This window comes from Columba livia, chromosome 1 (genome assembly GCF_036013475.1).
Source record: "Columba livia isolate bColLiv1 breed racing homer chromosome 1, bColLiv1.pat.W.v2, whole genome shotgun sequence".
Taxonomy (NCBI): domain Eukaryota; kingdom Metazoa; phylum Chordata; class Aves; order Columbiformes; family Columbidae; genus Columba; species Columba livia.
The window spans coordinates 107,614,859-107,635,483 of NC_088602.1; the positions used below are offsets into that span (position 1 = coordinate 107,614,859).

Sequence of the window (20,625 nt, forward strand, 5' to 3'; positions counted from 1 at the left end):
CAAAAGGATTAAAAAAAAAAAAAAAAAAAAAAAGTTACTGTGGCATGTGTTTCCTCTAAATACTATTTTAAAAGTTCTTATGACTGAGAGTTGCACTAAGCCATAAACTGAACTTGTAATATGTAAAAGGATTCCATAAGAATCCGGTCATGGGGAAATAAATCTAATACATTTGAAAAAGACTTTGATTTTCTTGGGTTTGAAATTGATTTGACTTCCTTATACAGGGAGGCTTAACTTCCTTAAAAAAAGGCATAGAATAAATCATTCTGGTAGTGAAAATGCCGTCAGGTGGCTATAAGGGAGCTGAAAAATAGTTTAGCTAATTTTACAGTTTCAGAGGAGGTTAATTGTCAGTGACTGAACGAAAACAGTGTAATTCATTATCACAGTATAAGCTAAAAAGAAGTCAAAAAGGCAGTCTTAATTACTATGGTACCATACTGTTCTGCATTCTGTCTGAAATACAATCTGGCTTTGACCCTGATAAACTTTTTTACTTTGAACAAGCAGAGAGAAATCAAAAATAATTGAATTCTCCTTCTCTGTATTCCACCCTGCCTTCAATCCTACATCCAGGATTCTCTGTCGTGCAACATAAAAGGGAACTGAGGAATATAATTAACACTCTCTCTGAGGCAGCTATTAGAAATTTCTAGCATCAAAAAACAAGTGGAAAGAGGGGGAAGTTCTGATCCCATAGCTCACAACTTTCTAACTTTTTTTTTAAATAAATTTTGATGTGCTGTGAATAGTGTGGGTGATTTTTAAAATATTTTGTTGAAAACTGAAATGGTTATATAAGTGGTAAGCAGAGACAGCCCACTGATGGGGTTTCATTCCCCAGCTAATCACAAGCATGGGGAGAGAACTTAATTTAACTATCTGTGTTTGTTTTGGTTTTGTTTCCAGAAAGGTAAAATTGCTTTAGATTGATCTGAAAACTATTTATTTATCCTAAAAAATGCTCACTTCAAACATTGTTCGTATTTGAGTAATGCAGTGGTATGTTTTTGTAGATCAAAATAGACTGAAGTTAAAACTTGTTCAGAATCTCTGGCACTTAGCGCTGTGTGATCTCACATGTGTGCATCAGACACAAGGTCATCGTGTTTGTTTTCGCCTCTGTCCCACAGGGTGCAATGGCAGCAACTTACTCTGCTTTGAATCGTAATCAGTCACCAGTTTTGGAGCCAGTCGGCCGTTCTACTCTTGCTCAGAGGAGAGGTATCAAAAAAATTACCTCAACAGCCCTGTGAAGTGACCTCAACCAGATATTTGGTACCATGGCATAAGATGATAGCACAAATCATGGCGACAGGTAGCACATATCTGACAGATACTTGCAAGCACACTCTGTCCCAGCTGGGTACCTATAATGCTGCTGCTCCTGCTGCTGCTTTCATCTATTCTCGCTTTAAACTGTTGATGGCAAGTTACTGATCTTAGTGGAGCTTCAAATGGAGTGACAAGTGGAAACGCGATGAAAACGATCATGTTGACGATTGAATAAACCAGAAGAATTACGAATGCCACCTCTGTCAAAAATACACTGAAAAAAGCACTCTGCACCACATAGCATTATTTTTATAAGGAATATTTTTTGTCCCCTAAGATATTCTTTGTTACAGGTAGAAATGGACAGTTTATTTTAAGCACTTAGCTTAAACAATCTGTTTATATTAGCACTATATACTTTGTGCCATCCAACATTTTGTATGTTTTTGTAAACAGTTCATAAGCAGTACATTTCCGTGCTGTTTTCTTTAATGTATACATGCCTTGTTTTACTTAGATATTATTCATCATTTTGACAATTAAGTCTGATTAAACAGTTCACCTGGATTAATCAGCATTGTTGGACAGCTCTAAAAGAAGCCTGACTGTTAAACAGCTATTGAATGTAATACTATGAATACATATTTCTCTTTGCCTATGTCTTTTCTGCATTTCCATGGTTTTGACGCTGCATGTCATGTGACGAAAATCGGGATACTGTTTATGGTGTTCAAAATTGAAACAGTGGATCTCTCACCATACTATATATACAATAGGTAATACAACCCAGAGAAAAGATAACTTGCTCCATATCTCACTCTGTCTTTTTCCCCCTCCCCTCACTTTTATTCTCTCCCATCTAATCTCTGGACTCAGGAATCGTTGCTAAATACTTTCTGATAGAGGACATTTCTATATTGTTTATTCTTATAATCCATTGTTAATATTTTATCTCTATCCTGTGACTTCTGTTTAAGCTGCAAAGGATTTGTTAAGTGAATGTTGGCATTATAAGAAGAAAGGCAACATTGAAGACAAAGCAGAACATATTGTCCACTAATAAGCAGAAGCCTGCAAAAAGTAGGTTTAAACTGCATTCACTGCGGTTGTAAAACTGATGGATGTAATGTTCTGTCGGTTCTGATAATTTTACTTAGCCAAAGCAAAACAAGAAGAGAGTCATCCAGATTTGTCTGTGGTTAGAAAAGGGTCATTATAATTTACCATTAAAGTACTATTGTCCCAGTCAGGTAGAATGAAGCTGTTCAGAGTGTGTGGTCTCACTTTTGCCCAGATGGAAGCAAGTTTGTAACAAGAGTGAAAAACTAATTGTAGAGATCAACATAAACTTTTAATACACCTGGCCCCTTGGTGTCTTAAGTAATTAAAGGCACATATTGATGGCCAGTCCTGAAAGATCAGTTCTGCCCACATGAGAACATGCACTGGAATGTGTTTGAATTCGGTGAGTGTCCCACTCCACCAGAATGGTATGCTGCATCAGCTCATTCCAGATACAGAAGTGGCTGTTGGGAATTCAAGTAAATATGGATCTGCATGAACAGCTCTGTGTGAACAATACCATTTAAAAACTGAAAGGTGCAATTTTGTGTTTTGCGTAAGAAGCTATTTTCTTGAGTTAGTGGTATGAAATTTCTTTCATGATGATTAATTTGCTAGTTTCCCTGAAATCATCAGAGGTTTGCTGAAAGGGAGAATCATCTTTATGACACCACAAATGTGCTCTAAAGGAATGTGAAAGTGTTCCTTCTGCCACAGGTTCTTCCAAGTTCCTTGGAAAAGCTTTGTTCGACTTGCAAAGGATCCCACTTTTATTGCCCTTAAGAATCTGTTAAATATTTAATCCATCATATAATTGTTAAGTAATTTGTTTTATGAACAAGGATTCTTAAATTACTATGGATCTTAGAAATCTGAAAACATAGCTCTTCCAAGCAATTAGCATTTTCCCCTTATTTGATGCTCTAGCATTTAAGTTCCCTTTAGCTGTACAGATTATCTATCTTTCCTTCAAGAAACATCTTCAACTAGAGGCAGAAAAATGCCATTTTAATTCTTCTTTGATGGCGTCTGCAGTTCCAGAGGAATTTAATAAAACTTCTACCTTTCAGAAAATGGATTTTCAGCCCTGTTTAGTGGTGGCAAGTCAGGCTCATCAGAATCTAGAAACTGTACCTTCTGGAGTGGCCTTTAAAAGTGTTAATCTGAGGACTGTGGTATCTAGTCAACAAACAAAATTTAAAACAGATACTGTTGAAAGAGAGGGATGACAGTACTTGCTAGTGTGTCAATAATAGCATTTCAGTTCAGGAAGGAATTTCTCACGTGTTCTCAGTGTGTATGTATCTATAGGCACCTGGCAAATAACAGAGCAAAGGGAGGAATTGTGAAGGTCCTTCATAATAGGCAATACCTATGTTAAAATAATACAAAAGTACTTTCAGTAATTTTATATTAGCCAGATTTTGTGGCCCTCAAGTTCACTGGTCATTAGCCAAATAACGAAGCAAAGTTAACTCCTACATTTTATGTATCTACCTTCTCAAGTAAGATGTTCATTTAATCTAGACTTTCCAGATGTTGCTACTGTGTCATGTATATAGCAGCATAAGATGAACATTGTAAATGCTAACAAAACAGGGCAGTTTAGCACATGCTAACTCAAATGTGTTGAAGTCTAGATCTTCTATATTTCTAAGTTAATTTCTAAACCAAGATATAAAAGGGCCTGTTGATGCAGGAAGTGTATTTTACAGGCTAGACTTACGTGGGTGTATGTACCTTACCTCCTGTTTTTGGATCCATGTTCACAACTCTCACATTTATTTTTGTTTTCGTAGCTGCAGTTGTTAAAAGCTATAAAGAAATCCACATAATGCTTCTTTGAATCCCAGCACCTTTCTGTTAGAATGTGAGTATATATGACACACTGTGCAAATTCATTGCCGGACTGGCTCTTGGTCTGCAAAGCATAGCAGGCACCTCTGGGATACAGCGTTGCAGAGGATAAAAAAAAAAGAACTGCAGATGCAAGTGAATTTTCCATATGTAGACCATGGCTTTTTGTTTCTTTTTTTTTGTTTTGTTTTGTTGTTGTTGTTTTGTAGTGGGAAATTACCACTTACTGTGCTTGAGAGCATGAGAGAACAGAGGGAAGAGCATAGTTGCAATACTCTTTAAATGCCATCTCTATCCAGTAAGGGCAAAGTTCTTTCTTCATAATTACTGTAATGTTGAATTAAACTATAAGGATTTTTTTCAAGGTAATATTTAAAACGTTTTTCTAAAGAGACAAGGGCATAAGAAAATAGATTTACGTGTCTGGGATTTTTTTGTGTGTGTTTTGCTTTTGTAAATGTGGTGTTACCAACTAAAGCTGTGCTTTTCTATTATTGGAAGGAAAGGATTCAAAGTCCGCTGGTCCTTAGTAGGCAGCAATGGTTAATAAATGAATTTTCACTTATGAAAATGATGTAAATGATTAGCTTTATCTTGATACTCTTGACCTAATCAAAGGGAAGGTGTACTTATGAGGGATGTAATTATTTTGCAACCTAGTTGGGGGGAGGGGGAAGTCTACTTAAAACATTTTTAAAAAATGACAAAATGACAGATATTTTTCTACGATTCTATACAATCATACTTTATACTAGTTTTCTCAGCATGGCATGTAAGTGATTCCAAGGTACTGTTCCAGGACATCAGTGGTTTGTACCTTGTTCTAGACCATTACAATAGCATCTGTTAGATGCTTGGCACTGCTGTCATAGAACTGAAATGCTAGTAAAAAAAAATGTACTGAATACTTTAAATGATTGTTTCATTCAGAGTCTGATCTAGGAAATGTTCCAATCATGCTATTAATGTGTAATTAGAACTGTTCCGGATGTAACTATGAGCAGTTCTGGAAAGATACCATTGCTTGTACTCCTGTCTAATGGCAGGTTTTGTAGTCTTCAAAAGAAATAGAAATTTCTACTATGAATAAACTTTCAAACATCTTAAAGTGTGTTTCTGGTTAATCACTTATTCTTCCCAGTTATAAACATTGTTTGTTCATCATTGACATTGAATTACGTCTTCAGCATACCAAGTGTCCGTTTCCAACCAGAAAGTTTTTAATAAATGTTTGTCAGTTAAAATGTCACTATATTACAGCATCTTGAGTCAGGTCACGGTTACTCAGGTAAAAAGAGGAACCAAAGAAAAAACACTTGTATTCAGGAGACCCAGTATATGGCACAGCAAGACTAAAGTGCATATGTTATATTTAAATACCCTGTAAAGTACAACTTAAGGGGAGGCTGCTACATAATGCTTGCAATGCCTGCATTGCTCTGGACATTGAAAATAGAGGCATATTTGATAATTAATGAACCTTTACACATTTGGAAAAACGAGAATGTATGTGTAAGTACTGCATAAACAGCATGCCCACATGTTCAGGGAGCTCACACAACTCTGAAGCTTACAACAGCCATTCTTTTTAGCCTTGCAACCGGGGAAAGATGGAAAATCTTAGTCTACATAAAATTACAATAATTGCAACAGAGAATATATGAGAAACGTAACTAGTGGTCACAGTACTAAGCATATTAAAAAAAAAGGCTGTAAGAGAGCATGGAGAGAGGTTTGGTAACAAGCACAAGGGAAAGTGAGGGCAGCCTTATCTCCTAAACGAAATTCACACCTTGGAGCCGGCGTGCGCAGCGGTGCAGCCCTGTGCCCACGCAAGGCTTTATGCTGCCTAAATAAAAATATTTTTAAATTAATTTTCGAGTAAACTGGATAATCCGCAAGCCTTGAGAAACTCCGGAAAGGAAAAAAGTTGGGGGGGTGGGCGTCGATACAACATGGGATCCTGACGATACGCTCGTCCCTCACTTTAGGCTTTCAGACGTTCGTACCCTCCCGTTTGTGTCGGTTTATCACTGGCGTTTGTAACAACGTGTTTCCTCTCCGTGGGAGGTTCACGCCCCACCCCCCACCCCCGGGTTCGGTTGGCGCGCGCTGCCCGCTCCCCCGGACAGAGGGGCGGCACCTCCTTCTTTTCCTTAAAATCCGCTCCGAAGTCATCGTAGCGCCCCGGGAGCTGCCGTTCCCGAAGCGGATGCCGAGCCCCACTCCCGGGACGGGAGTGGGGGCAAAGCGGCGGCTGCAGGCGGGTAGCGGGACCGTGACGGCGGGCTGCGAGGGGAGCAAAGGGGCGCCCGCCCGCCCGCACCGTCCCTTGGGGTCGGCGTTGTAAAAAACTAAAACAACCGGGTGCCGAGGCTCCAGCGGCCAATTCGGATTCGTGCGCGTTTGGCACAGGCTGCAGCGCCCCGCGGTCGCGCTGCCCGGCACAGCCCACGCCACGCGCCTTCCGCGCCGGCACAGCTCCGCCGCTCGCGCCCACAGCCGTCCCGTGGAGCCCCTGATTGGCCGCTGCCCGCCCGGCGCGGAGTCCTGGCCAATCGGCGCGGCGCCCGCCGATCACGACGCCCACTGAGGTGTGTGTCCCCGACATCGCTACGCCGCTGGGAGGCGGACGTGCTGCCAGGAGGGCATCAGGCGCATGCGCAGATCCGGCCCTGCCGGGAGGCGGCGAGTCCGCCCACAAGCCAGGGGGCGCCGTGGGTCAGATCGGCGGCAGCGGCCGGAACGCACGAGTCAGGCGCTGCCCCGGCCCCGCCGCGCGAGGAGTCGCCGCCGATCCCGCGCGGAGCCTCTGCCCGCCTCCGCCTCGCGAGAGCCGCGTGAAGCCCCAACCGCCGCCCCTGCCCGCAGCCCCTCCGCGGCGGAGCGCCCGGCGCCATGCCCAAGAATAAAGGTGAGGCGCCCTCCCTTCTGCGGCGGCCCGTCCCTTCGCCGTGGCGACGAGGCCCGGCCCGGCCGCGCCGGGGAGGCCTGGGGACGCCCCCGCGCCGGCCGCTGCTTCTCACGTGGGAGCCGCCGCGGCCTGGTGCCCGCGGGCGGGGCGGGGAGGGGGCGGAGGAGCCCTTCCGGCAACCTCGCCGTGCCCACGGGTCCCTGCGGCCGGTTCCCCCTCCCCGCTACCACCCCTTCTCAGGCGTGAGTCTCAGCCTGGCTCCGGTACTACGCGGCCCAACGACGTGTCGGAGGCCTCTGGGGCCTGGCCGACCGGGACGAGGAGGCCGTGGCGGGGTTTGGCTGTTAGGGGTGGCCCTGCCCGCCGCCCCTCGGGGGCGGCCGCTGAGGAAGCGGCGGGTTGTGCGTGCTCCTCCGTGCGCTCGCTGGGCGCTGCCGCTTCTCCCCTTTTCGCTCACCCCGCTGATTAATGAAAAAGAAGAAGAAAGTGAGAGAAAGGGAACAGCAGGTTTTTGTCACGGGGCGGCGGGGACGGAAAGTAGAAGCTGGTCGTCTGCGCCTTCATGAAGAGCATCTAATCCCCACGTGTGTGCCTTTTAAAAAGGGCATTTTTGCATGGAGCGTAAGCCTCCCTCTGAGGATTTCAGGAATTTCAGCACTACCGTACCCCCTCCGTTTATTATTCTGCTCCTTGGTGGTTACATGCATAAGGTTATCCCACCATTATTTATGAGGTATTTGGTAGCAGCCATCACAAAAACTGAAAATGGCAATCTTGTGCAAATCCTTGTTGAAGGGTACTGTCGCTCCAGAGCAACCAGGACATCTTAAATAGTGGAGGCTCTAATCTTTTAATTACGATGTTACTACTCAGTTTTAAAAATAGAGCTAAAAATGTCCAATCAAAAAATCTAGATTTGGATAAGATATTCAAAACAGCCATTTAGAGAACAAGCACGGAAATCTCCATAAGACTGATTATTTGATTCACTGTATTCCCAGATAATAATACATGCTCTTTGTTTTACATCCTGTAATTTAGGCAAAGGAGGTAAAAACAGGCGACGAGGTAAGAATGAGAATGAATCAGAAAAAAGAGAACTGGTGTTCAAGGAAGATGGGCAAGGTGAGTTTTTAACTATAGTACAGCAATGCCATTATTTTCAGTCAGATATTGTAAGTGATGTACATTGGAAGTTTACACAGAACAGCTGGATGTCTGAGAAATACAAAAGTTATTGTGTGAAAGGTATTCTTATTGGGTTTGTATTTGAATTCTAAATGACACAGTGAGTGTAGGAGGAAGACTTTAGGCAAAGGGAAATTTTAAATAGCTTCACCACTTAAGAATGAAGCTTGCCTCTCCTTGACGTTATTGTGATGCTGTGTGTAATACAGTATGTATGTAAACACTGCCCAGAAATCCCTTGAGTTGCTCTGTGTGAGGGTCTGTAAGCAGCTGTCTTAGCTGATGTAGTTCAGTGTTGCCAGTAGTTATTCATTGTCTATTAGATGCACAGTTCCGCTTTCTGTTTTATACCAACTATACCTTTTCTTGGATCCTTTGATGAGCTCTCTGAAGTCACTGGCCTGGCAGAACAGTACATCTCGCTTCTACTTTTCCCTGGTGGTTTGTTTGAACTGGCTTCTGGGTTGGGATGTCTAACAATTACTGAAATGAGCAATAGGTAAGGTCCATACTTGAATGCTGTCAGGTAAAGTAAGCCACAGGAGTGTTCAGGTGGAGGATGATGACTAGGATTCCCCTCTCCTTTGCCTGTTAGCGACAGTGATCTCACCTGCCTTTTGGCTTACCCTGTCTTGTGTGTCACATACTTGTGGCTGCTCACATACATACGAGTACTTGCCTAGTGACCAGTTAATCAGGTGCTTTGTTAGAAATACAGGAAAGGAACTGACTTAAATTACTGTAAAATAAGTGACCACTGAACTAATTTTTTAAGCTTTTTCTGATATTCTGTCACAGCTATAAGCAAAAAAGAAGTTGATTTTGATGCACCTCTGAAACTTAAAATCCTTTTCAACTCCCAAGCAAAATCTACTGAATCATAGAATCATTTAGGTTGGAAAGGACCTTTAAGATCATGAAGTCCAACCATTAACCTTACTCTGCCAAGTCCAGCTCTACACCCTGTCCTTGAGAACCTCATCTGTATGTCTTTTAGACATCTCCAGGGATGGCAACCCAACCACTTCCCTGGGCAGCCTGTTCCAATGCCTGACAACCCTTTTCGTGAATAAATGTTTACTAATATCCAGTCTGAACCTCCCCGGCACAACTTGAGGCCATTTCCTTTTGTCCTGTCACTTGCTACTTGGAAGAAGAGACCAACACCCTCCATGCTACAACCTCCTTTCAGGTAGTTGTAGGCAGCGATAAAGTCTCCCCTCAGCCTCCTTTTCTCCAGGCTGAACAGCCCCAGTTCCCTCAGCTGCTCCTCATCAGACTTGTGCTCCAAACCTTTCCCCATCTTTGTTGCCCTTCTCTGAACTCCCTCCAGCACCTCAATGTGTTGTAGTGAGGGGCCCAAAACAGAACACGGGATTCGAGGTGTGGCCTCACCAAGGGTGAGTACAAGGGGATGATCACTTCTCTAGCCCTGCTGGCCACACTATTCCTTATACAAGCCAGGACAGTGTTGGCCTTCTTGGCCACCTGGGCACACTGCTGGCTCATGTTCAGCCAGTTGTCTATCAACACCCCCAGGTCGTTTTCCACCAGGCAGCTTTCCAGCCACTCTTCCCTGAGCCTGTAGCTCTGCCTCGGGTTGTTGTGACCCAGGTGCAGGACCCAGCACCTGGTCTTATTGAACCTCATACAATTGGCCTCAGACTATCAATCCAGCCTGTCCAGATCCCTCTGTATGGCCTTCCTACCCTCCAGCAGATAACACTCCCACCCAGTTGTTTTTGTCTGCAGACTTACTGAGGGTTTACTCAATCCCCTTGTCCAGATCATTGATAAAGAGATTAAACAGAACTGACCCCAGTACTGAGCCCTGAGAAACACCACTCGTCACTGGCCACCACCTGCTTTTAACTCCATTCACCACAGCTCTTTGGGTCCAGCCATCCAGACAGTTTTTTACCGGTGAAGAGTATGCTTGTGCAAGCCATCAGCAACGATGAAACATTCTCAGTTAAAATTCTCATAAGGTTTGTTAAACTACCGAGCTTGTGCTAAGTAAAGATTTTAGAATACTGAAATGCAGCTCTGGCTAATTGGGAATTTTTTTTCCTGGTGAGTGTAAGTGGTCAGATAATATTATTATAAAGCTTGTAAGAACAATAATGTTGTAGTTCTTACGAACTTTATTCTTTTTAGTCAAATGCAAACTTTTAATAGTGTGTGTGAAGTACTTCAGTAGTATTTTCTGGAACCTGGTGAGGAAAGGAGATAAAATACACAGTGAGAGATTGAGGAGAGGTGTTGAAGAGAAGCTTCATAGTTTTCAGCTGAAGCCTGATACTTGCCTTTCAGACAGTTTCTGGGAACACCAGAACATGTTGTTTCAGGAACAGCATTTGTTTCCACAGAGCCTCTGCAGAACGGATTCAGAGTATCAATGGGGTGTACAGAATGTTCTGCTTTTTCCTCTTCCCGCAGTGATAGCACAAGATTTTGTCCATTAGGACAGGCACCGTCATGCTGTTATAAACTTTCAAACTCTGACTTTCTAGCTCTAAAAATTATCTGTAGTAAGCATTTTGGAGGGAACAAAAGCATAGATACAACCAAGGATGAGCAGTGCTTGAAAATGTTAATGTCAACAATAATATGAAAACTGCGATACATTCAGTGGCCTGTGTGGCCAGCTCCTTTCAGCCCTTCCTGTTTGATAAAATGTTACAGCAAATTTTGGTTACAGTGGCAAAAGCTATTGGTTGTTTCGTGAGGCTGTATTTGTTTAAAAGTTTTGCGATATGTTACCATCTCTTTCAGAATATGCCCAGGTGATCAAGATGTTAGGCAATGGAAGACTGGAGGCCTTATGTTTTGATGGCGTGAAGAGGTTATGTCATATTAGAGGGAAACTAAGAAAAAAGGTAATTCCAAAGCATTACAATAAAGAAGAATGGCATTATGTATGATATGTAATTGTAAAAATTTATGTGCGTAGCTCATTACAAAAGTTAATATTTCTGCTGTATTTAATATACTAAACTTACTTTTTTGATAGTAAACTAGTTTGTTCTTCTGTTTGTATTGCCAGCACAAAAACAGGCAGTCTCTGGCTTTTGAGAGAAGCTGGTGATTGAAGGGCTGCCTTTGGATGTGCACATTTCGGGGGACTTTTTTGCCTGTTTATGGCATAATAGTTTTTCATATTCTAGAAACTTATATGTATAGGAAATATTTTAAAACTCCATAATTGTACATGAGGAACTTGATGACTATTTGGAAAATCAGCATGTTACAGCTGAGACTAGATCAGTACTTAGCTTGGCAGGAGAACTTCAAACAGGAAGATTGACTCCCAGCATTGGAAAATAAAGGTGTAAGAGGGTTTTCCAAAGCCATATTTTCATATGCTACTTCCTGAACAGTAAAGAATCAGGGTTTGATACCCCACTTAGTTTGATCTGGGGAGAAACTGAATAATTATCATCTTCTCACTGGGTGACTTATCTGAGTGGTTCAATAAGGGTGGTTTCAGAAGGTTTCTTTATAGCTTCCTGCAGGCACCTCAGATGCCATAATTTCATTGTCCACCTAAAGTTCCCAAAATACTTTTGTGCAAAGCTGACCTACAAAAGTTCGTACCTTGAGGGAAGTCAGGTGTATGTGTTTGCCATCTTTGCATGGTGTTCCCTCTTGCCCTTGTCAAATGTTACAGCTTTCTGTCCTCTGCTGGTGTATGGTATGGAGGAGGTCCTCTCAGTCTGTTCCCAATAAAAACAGACATTCGCTGCGTTCATTTGGGATTGTTCCACCTCTCTGTTTTTGGAGACCAGTGAACACTCATATCTTGGTATCAGTGTGAGCCCTGCTTGCTGCCTGGAATGCACTGCAATAAGCTGTTGAGGGTGATGGAAAATGTACATTAATAAATGTTAGGTGCTGCATAATTAATTTCTTGCTACTGAAAGCATCACTTATCTATTCCTCATGTCTCAAAAAAAGGAAAGCTCAACTGAAATGTATTTTATCTCAAAAAAAATCAAGCTGATGTGGGATAGAACTATCATGTGCATTTAAATTAGCTTGTGCTGTTTTGCAGGCTTCTGGCTTTGGCTTGACTGATCAACATAGTCAGTTACTAGAAACAATTCCGTTCATTTTCTTGTGCTCTTCATTGTGCTTGTCCATCATCTACTTCATCAGACCTTTCTTTTGTTTTTGCCTTTGTGGAGCTCTGTTGAGAGAGTGGTGGCTTGATGCATTATTTCTGTTTTCTCAGAAGCTGTGACTTCATAACCACCTTGTTGGCTAGAAGCTCTACAAAGAAGTTTGATTTAACTTAGTAATAGCTCTGTAATGTGAAATAATGTATCTATGAGTATTTCTGACACTGGTTTTGCTGTTAAAATATGAAACTGGATATTTCCAGTTTACTGGTTAGAAAGTGAAAATGGGGGCTCTAGTGAAATGTTTTGTGTCCTTCAGCAAACCGAATTGTGCTGTTTGACTCTTGTGTTATACAACAAAAATTGAATTCCTGCAATATAACATATTTTCTCTTTCAGGTTTGGATAAATACATCTGATATTATATTGGTTGGCTTAAGAGACTACCAGGTAAAAATGCAGTGTAATTTGCCAATGAAGCATATTTTACAAACAGCTTTATTTAGTGTTAAATTGCAGCACATATCATAAGGAAATTCCCATCTAACTTTGAATATGTATTTAGTTATGCTAAATCATGACTTCTAGTTTCCTTGTATTACAGAAAGATTGTCATAAGTAGATGACAAATCCCGGTTCAACTTGTTTTTCTGAATTGCACCCTGAGAGTTTGTGAGAGAAGGTGCTTATTGGCATAACACCTGACCTTTTTTTTTCCAGGTGTAGCTGTTTGATGCTTGGATCCTGTGATATAATGGAGACTGAGTCAAGCACCAAACATTTTTTGTAATAATGTGAATTTTTGGTAATAAGAATTTTGGAGCCTTGATTTTTTAGCCTTTTACCTTAAGAGGCCAGTTATCAGTGGCGAGTTTCTACTTAAATTTCCAAAAATGAAGTAGCACAATTTTACCTAATGTAAAGGTTAATGGAAAATAATTGTCATATTATCATTAGGTAAATGCTTTTTCATGAACGTTAGTGTTGTGTCATCAGTTGTTTGAAGACTGATTCTGCTTCTGAAATGTACATTAGAATTGTAAAACATTTAAGATATTGTAATTTACTGTATATATGGAACTACTTCAAACTAGGAAGTTTCGACACATTCTGACTAGCCACCAAACACCTCACCATGTGTGTTCTCTGAAGAAAGATTAGTTTCAAAGGCATGAAACTGAACTTCTGAAATTAATTATAACAGGAGAGAATAAAGTTATCGCCCAGAATAAATTGAGATATTCTACAGATAAGCATTTTTTTACTTCACATTTAAAGGAACTGAAGGGGAAGGAGGAAAAAGATATTATTCTGTAAATAACATAGGTGTTATTCTTCTGTAAATAGTATAGGTCCTGTTCTTTAAATAACGTAGGTGTTACTAGTCTGCTGAGATTAATAGGGAGGTTTTTTTCTCCATAGATGACTAATAAATTCTTATTTAGGATAACAAGGCTGATGTTATTCTAAAGTACAACGCAGATGAAGCCAGAAGTCTGAAAGCATATGGGGAGCTTCCAGAACATGGTAAGAATCTTTTCACTTCAAATTGGAAGTTCATATTGGACAAGAATATTCAATCTATCTTGACTTGGTGTGAGTGCACTCCTTAACTTCTCAAAATTGCATTTTAGCTAAAATCAATGAAACAGACACATTTGGTCCTGGAGATGATGATGAAATCCAGTTTGATGATATTGGAGATGATGATGAAGACATTGATGACGTAAGTAGTAAACATAGATTCTATGTCATATGCTTGAAACTGTCATCTTTGGCAATAAGCTGCTTTTCCTTGGTTTAGAGCAAGTAAAATAATACATTGACGTTCAGAATAGCTCACCTGCTCAAGGACTGCTTCAGAAAGTGGTGTAGATGTATGCATGGCAGCTTCCTGTTCTCTCCTCTGTCCTGCAACCCTTCTCTAGCAAATGTATGCTTAGGGTCATACTCTTAAAATACACGTGGAGAGTAGTCTTGTCAAAACCTTTAAGATGCCTAAAAAAGAAAATCAAAGCCAGTTCACCCTAAAGACCTGGAGTTATGTAGCATCATCTGTTCAAACGATTGTGTGTGTGCGCGCATGAGGAGTTGCGGTTACACGAGTCGATGACCACATATGTGGGTGTGGCTGGGTGTGTTCGTATTGAAGGAGCTGAATGTAGCGCTTAGTATTGCTCTCTGAAGTGCAAGCTTCTTACAACAAGCTTGTGATGGAAAGCGAAGTAAAAGATTTAGGAAGGTTTTGCAGACTGCTGGGATTTCCTTGCGTACCCTGCTCAGTGAGGCAGAAAGACCTCTTGGTCGGCCCCTGTGCCATGTGAGGCAGCTCGGTTGAGGCAGATAGAGCCATAAACTCCATTGGACACCAACTGCTGGAGCAGGTGACAGGTTATGTATGTGTCTTGGCAATCTGCACAAACAGGTGTGGGTTTCACCTCTCTGATTCCTCTGTAGTTTTAACAACCTGACTATCTAATAATACCTACAGAAATCATTGAGAGATTTTTGTTTATAAAAAAAAAAAAAAACAAAGACTTTAATTCTCCATTTTTGTTTACATGAAAATCATAAAAAGCTGCATTTTAGTAGTTAACAAAGTCAACTGTAATCCTGAATTTACAGATTTTTCACAATCAGTTGTGTTAGTACTTATCACTAAGCCACAGTAACTGACCACACTCCTAAATTGTAGGAGTAAAATTGTTATAGTTCAAATTATATAGTAAATTGCAGAAGTAGAGTCTGCTGTGAAATGTTTCCTAAGATGATGCACTTTATTTTTCAGTTGAGAGATGACTGTGTGCAGGGTCAACTGGCTGAGAGGATAAGTAGTAACTTACTGAGCCAGTGAGTTGACTTAATTGGATAGACTGTTCTAAGTATATTATTATGTTTTAATTCTTCATCTTTTTAGTCCTCTCTCTCCAAGTTAGTAATGTGACTGATTATCTTTAAATGCTCACATTATTTTGACTATTTTGAGGTTCTCAATGTATAATGCATTAGATTAAATATTTTTAAAATATCAATCATGGTGAATTTTTATTCAGACTTCTTAAAATTTCACTTTTCACTTGTCAGTGGTTGAGCTTACTGAAGTTTTAGCTTACTGAAGCTAGAAACACTTTCTAATACTGCATGCTTTTAATAATGAAACTATTGTAAAACATCAATGTGACAAGTAGCTGTAGGAATATTGAAATAATAAAATCTGCAAATTAATGGACCTTTGTGTGGGATAATGTATTTAAGTGCATAGCTATGATTGTTTTTAAGCTTCTGTCAGCTATGCAATATTAATGTTGTGCTTTAAGAAAGGAAAAGACATAAAGAGATAGAATGTGAATGACCTTTCCGAGGATCATCCTAGTCTGCCTAGAATGAAGTGCAGCTTCCTGGGTTGTAGTTAATGTGAAAGACTTGGTGGAACTTTTCTGCTGTTGCCTGCATCAAAAGAATGGTTAGAAAACGGTTCATTTTTGCCACCAAATCAGCTTGCGTAGTCACTACTTAGGGAAGTTACCTTTAAACTTGATTTTGTTTTCATTTTTGAGAAGCATGGGCTAATTTATTTCTGTAGTACTTATGCATAATATTGGCAAAACTGCTTTCCTGCATAATTGTGGTATTTTGATGGTGGTGAGGACAGAATCACAGGACGTAAGAGGAGTAGTCATTCACATGTTAAGGAAACGGGATATGAGCTGAGGCAAAATCAGTACTGTACTGAGTTCAGGAAGTCTCCTGTTGAACCATAAAAGTAGCCCAAAGACAGAATTGTTTGATGAAAAAATGCATGTGAATTAAATACATGGTGTGATGTTTTGCTTTTCAGATCTAATTTGGAACAGAGGTTTACATTCCGACGTTTTTCCTCCAAGGATTGTTCTACATTGATATTTCGATTATTTTTTGGGTGAAGTCCCTTTCTTTTAAGAAGACTGAAGATTCTCGGTAAAGAGTGTAGTTTGTTACATCAAAAGGATTTATTTTCAATGTTTGTTTTAAAGTATTTATATTTCTTTAGAAATGGATAATGCTGGATTATCACGAAGGTTCAATGAAACGCCACAAATATTTTGTCTCTTCACCAATTAGAGCTTTTATCTCTGGATGTGAGATACAGTGACATGGGCTGTAAAAGACTGCATTCCCGCTTCTGCTTTCATCACTACAATTCCAGTTAAACTTGTATTTTGAAATAAAAGTTGTTTACCCTGTAATTATCATGGATTTTGATTAAACACAAGTACCCAGTTGAGATTCGTATCAAATCATACTATGCAGTGTTTGTCCTTATACCCCTTGCCTTGATGTTAACTTTGAAAAGATTTTGGTAATATAAAAGGAAGGCAGAGATCTGCATTTAAATTCATAATGTATGATGAATCTGCTTTTCGCGTCTAGTAGCATGCTGCTATTTTTATACTGATTTTGATAATTAAAAACACTCATTATTTCAAAGATGTAAATTTGCCACAGCAGAGGGGTAGGGGAGAAGGAAAGCTAAAAATTTAGCAGCATCTCAGCTTTGCAGTTGAAAACTGTCTTGTATGCAGAGCTGTTCTAAGTACAGTGGTCAAGCTGTAGTTGCAGAAGATGAACACTGGGTGGCACCCAACTTAACAGGGATACAATACTACAAAACGTTAATAGTTGGGTTTGTGCTGAAAAATACATAAACTAGTTTTTCCCCGAAGCAAATGCTTAACATTCTTGATATGTTAAACATGTAGAATATTTTTACATTATAGAAAAGGTTATGTTTAGAGTTTTAATTTCATCTTAAATTTTCCATACATTGTAAGGTACAACTTTAAAGGTTATGTGAACTTTGAATAACAATATAAATGGGAAAATTTCTGTTGAATATAGGAAAAGGATCTTTTCATCCAGAATAAATCACTGAAACAAACTAATGGAAAGATTCTTCTCCACCTTCAGACTGGAGGAGTCAATTAAGAAGCTGAATAAAGACTAACATCATCATGCAAATATTATTTTGTGGTAGCCTTAGTTTCTTTGTCTTCAATTATGTATTTAACAACTCTGAAAGCAGGTTAATGGAAAACTTCCTTTTGTGCCATAAAAATCTGGTTCTTGACACTTGTATTCGTTATACAGTCTTTTTGCTATGATGTAAAGTGACTACCCCAATAGATAAAAACAAAATGGCTTTAAATATGGAGTGGCCTCATTGCTTTATATGATTTTTAAAGAGAAGTTTGGGGCTAGATTTGAACTTCCAGAGCTTTTGCAGAAACATCTTCTTATTTACTTTTTTCTTTCAATATAGTGGCTATTTTCCTTATGTGGATCTGGTATCTCATTCTAGGGATAAGGATTTCTTAGTACTAAGTAATTTTGCCAAATGTTTCATGGATTTTAAATATCTATTGTACAAACTTGCTAAATATTGGAAAAAGATACTACCACTGATCTTCAGGTATATCAATTTACTGTCTTTATGTGCCTAAAAGGTTCAATTATATCAAGCAACATAAATGCTGTAATGTTTCAGACTAAGGTTTATAAACCATTCTCAAGCTCATTGGTTTCCTCAACATACTAAGTAGACTATGAGCAGCTTGGAAAATGGTCAAAAGCTCTCAAAACTGATCTTGATGTGCAAGTGCAGACAGTGTCTGTTCTTTCAGTTGTGCTAACAGAAATGTTGGTGATCAAATTACAATGAATGTTTACTGAAGATACAGTTATTATAGAAATTATACTTGCCAAAACCAATCTTGTACATGTGGGAAAAATGTAAAGTGAATGGTCGGTGGTAAGGAGAAATACAAATGATTGTAGTGCTGTTGTAAGGAACTTATTTCACTGGACCTGAGTTCCCCAGTGTAACAGAGACTTCACCTGTGGGACAAAAATGAAACTGTTCCTGGCAGAATTGGTCATGGTTTGCCATGAGGTTCCTTCCAATCTTAATTGCTCCCAGGCTCACACCTGGCTCACCCTGAACTCTGCAAAGTTTTTAAGGAAGTTTCCAATTTAATTATTAATTTATTTTTAATGCTCTGGCTCAGGACCGTGTGATTCCTACTTATGAGCTAGGCTGCATTGCCTTCCTTGAACACACTTCCTCATCTTGTTTCTCTGACCACTCCTTTCATAGCCCAATCTAGAGAGTTTTAAATTGTCCCTTCTTGCTTCTCTTTTCTTTAGAAGGGAAAAACAGCTTGCACAAGTAACTCTCTTTTCAGTGTCTCCAGCTAAAGAACAGCAGTAGAACAGCAGCTGCCAGGTAGAGGCTTGCAAGACTGCTGACACTAAAGCAATGAAAGGTGCTCATCTGAGAGAGTATTTTCTAGATAATTTTTTAATAACTCTTGTTTGAATTTGGGAACTGCTGCTCACTTTTTATCTATAGTGTAAAATTGAAAGTAAAGATTCAAAAATTAATTTTCTGCAGCTAAAGTATAAACTTTGTGTTCTCTAAGATGTTTCTTACTTTGAGGTCTTCTCTGCGATTAAAACTTTGAAACATGATTTTTGTTCATTGTTTCAAATCTTCTTTGTCTCGTCACATTATAGTAGGGGTAGCTGTGCATTTGGTTGGTCGGTCCTGATGCTTTTCGACCCTAGTCCTTTCCAGATATAGTCCAGGCACACTAATTGGAAAAAAAAAAAGTACATGGGGAAGTAAAAAGAAAAAAACACCACCTGTCCTTATGCAAGAGGAGGAAGAGCCAGTAAGCCATGATTGTTGAGCTCCCTGCCATTTAATTGTTACTGCTGATAGATTATATCATATGACTCTGTACTGTATGTGCTATTATGCATATATGTGGTACTATATGCTAATGCCACATGTATGTGATAGATGCCATACATTTATAAGGTAACATATATATATACACACTTCAATTAGTATAGAGTATACAGGCTGGTAGAGATGAGGCTGGCACAATAATTGCTCTGTAATCTGAGTGATGTCTATGAATGAAAATGAGCCAATGACTGAGTGGGACAGGTCACTGGGTTTGGTAGTTGGCTGTACTACTGTCCAGGTTCTTTGTGATGAACGGATGGGGCTCGTGGTCTTGGTTGTCAACCAATGCTGGGTTGTTGCTCCCCTAGACCCTCTGGTGACAAGGTAAGTCCTGTTTTCAGTTATGTTGTGGTATTGACTGTTCCTACTGTTGAGTGAGATCCAGTCTAAGCCATAATTATTTGCTGTTACTGAACATTAATATCATGGGACTTGAATACCTCTATTATATGGTTCAGTAGAGGACTCAAGCCATTATTTTTGTCTGCAGTCCTACAGGCAGTTTGATCACTTCACAGAAGTGAGGACTAGAAAGTTAAAATCATTGCGGCCCTCTGAAAGATGTGTGGGAAGAAGGAAGTATTATTTTAAATCATCTTGAAGTAGTCTGAGTGCAGCTTTACTTGTCCCTGTAAACTTGAGGCCCGTTGCTGGCTTTTGTGAAGGTAGCTGTTGCCAATGCTTTCTCACTTTGACACAAAACAATGAATTGTCAGTGTGTATTTTTCAGACTGTGTATGCCTTTCCCTTTGGAGAAGGAGGGAGAAGAGGTGAGCAGGGGGGCTGCCTTTTTAATCACAGCAAGCATGAGTCAGAGTTCCAGTCGATTAATTCAGGTTCTTTGTGAGATGTCTTGCCCATCAAATGTAATGCCAAAGATTAACTTTGTGATTATAAAATACAATCTCAACCAAATAGGGAGGTAAGCTGAAAATAATGACTACCTTCATGTAGTAATTCCACCTAGGAAGTAGGTACTAGCAGCAGGGTACCACTAGAAGCATCTAGCGATGTGTTTCTCCTTTCAAGTGCTTGTTTACTCCTGGACTACACTTGGGCTTCAGATGTTTTAATTATACCAATTATGTCTCTAGACTTTCCTTAACATGCTTAGTGGGACAAAAATGCTTCAAAAATATATATAGATGAGACTCTGTTGTCTGTTCTATGAGTTAGCTTCTCTTAATGTTTTTTTCCAATGTGTTTGTAGACAGAGGGGACACTTGCACAGCAGTTTTATTTATATCCAGGCTGTCAACTCAAGAAAGGAAAGCTTAATCAGAAGCTGAGACTTGGTGACAATTAGGGGGCTATTATGGCATCACTTGCCAAACAGTAATGTTCTGGTTTGACTGGAAATGGGTTAATTTTCTTCATGCAGTTAGAAACCTTTTTCTTAGCTAGCACGCTCATTA

The 20,625-nt window shown here is 40.1% G+C and overlaps 2 protein-coding genes across 5 annotated transcripts in view; both read left to right on the forward strand.

The window, feature by feature from the left end:
- Nucleotides 1-5,305, forward strand: part of RPS6KA3 (ribosomal protein S6 kinase A3) — a 77,289-nt gene extending 71,984 nt beyond the window's left edge. For all 4 annotated transcript variants that reach the window (XM_065071503.1, XM_065071513.1, XM_065071529.1 and 1 more), the window contains one exon: nt 1,137-5,305. In XM_065071503.1, the coding sequence (XP_064927575.1) occupies nt 1,137-1,259 (123 nt within the window). In that variant the 3' untranslated portion in view covers nt 1,260-5,305. The remainder of the gene's footprint in view (nt 1-1,136) is intronic.
- A 1,572-nt stretch (nt 5,306-6,877) lies between these two features.
- On the forward strand, nt 6,878-18,927 carry EIF1AX (eukaryotic translation initiation factor 1A X-linked). Its single transcript, XM_065071543.1, has 7 exons — nt 6,878-7,111; nt 8,153-8,236; nt 11,075-11,178; nt 12,820-12,870; nt 13,866-13,947; nt 14,055-14,146; nt 16,259-18,927. Exons 1-7 carry the CDS (start codon nt 7,096-7,098, stop codon nt 16,262-16,264), a joined length of 435 nt encoding a protein of 144 aa, XP_064927615.1. The 5' UTR covers nt 6,878-7,095; the 3' UTR covers nt 16,265-18,927.
- The last annotated feature ends 1,698 nt before the right edge of the window (nt 18,928-20,625 follow it).

What these genes read in the sequence shown, in the direction of transcription:
- EIF1AX (XM_065071543.1), top strand. An exon ending in GTTCAAGGAAGATGGGCAAG is followed by an intron (nt 8,237 to 11,074) that starts GTGAGTTTTTAA and finishes CATCTCTTTCAG; the next exon opens with AATATGCCCAGGTGATCAAG. An exon ending in TGGGGAGCTTCCAGAACATG is followed by an intron (nt 13,948 to 14,054) that starts GTAAGAATCTTT and finishes ATTGCATTTTAG; the next exon opens with CTAAAATCAATGAAACAGAC.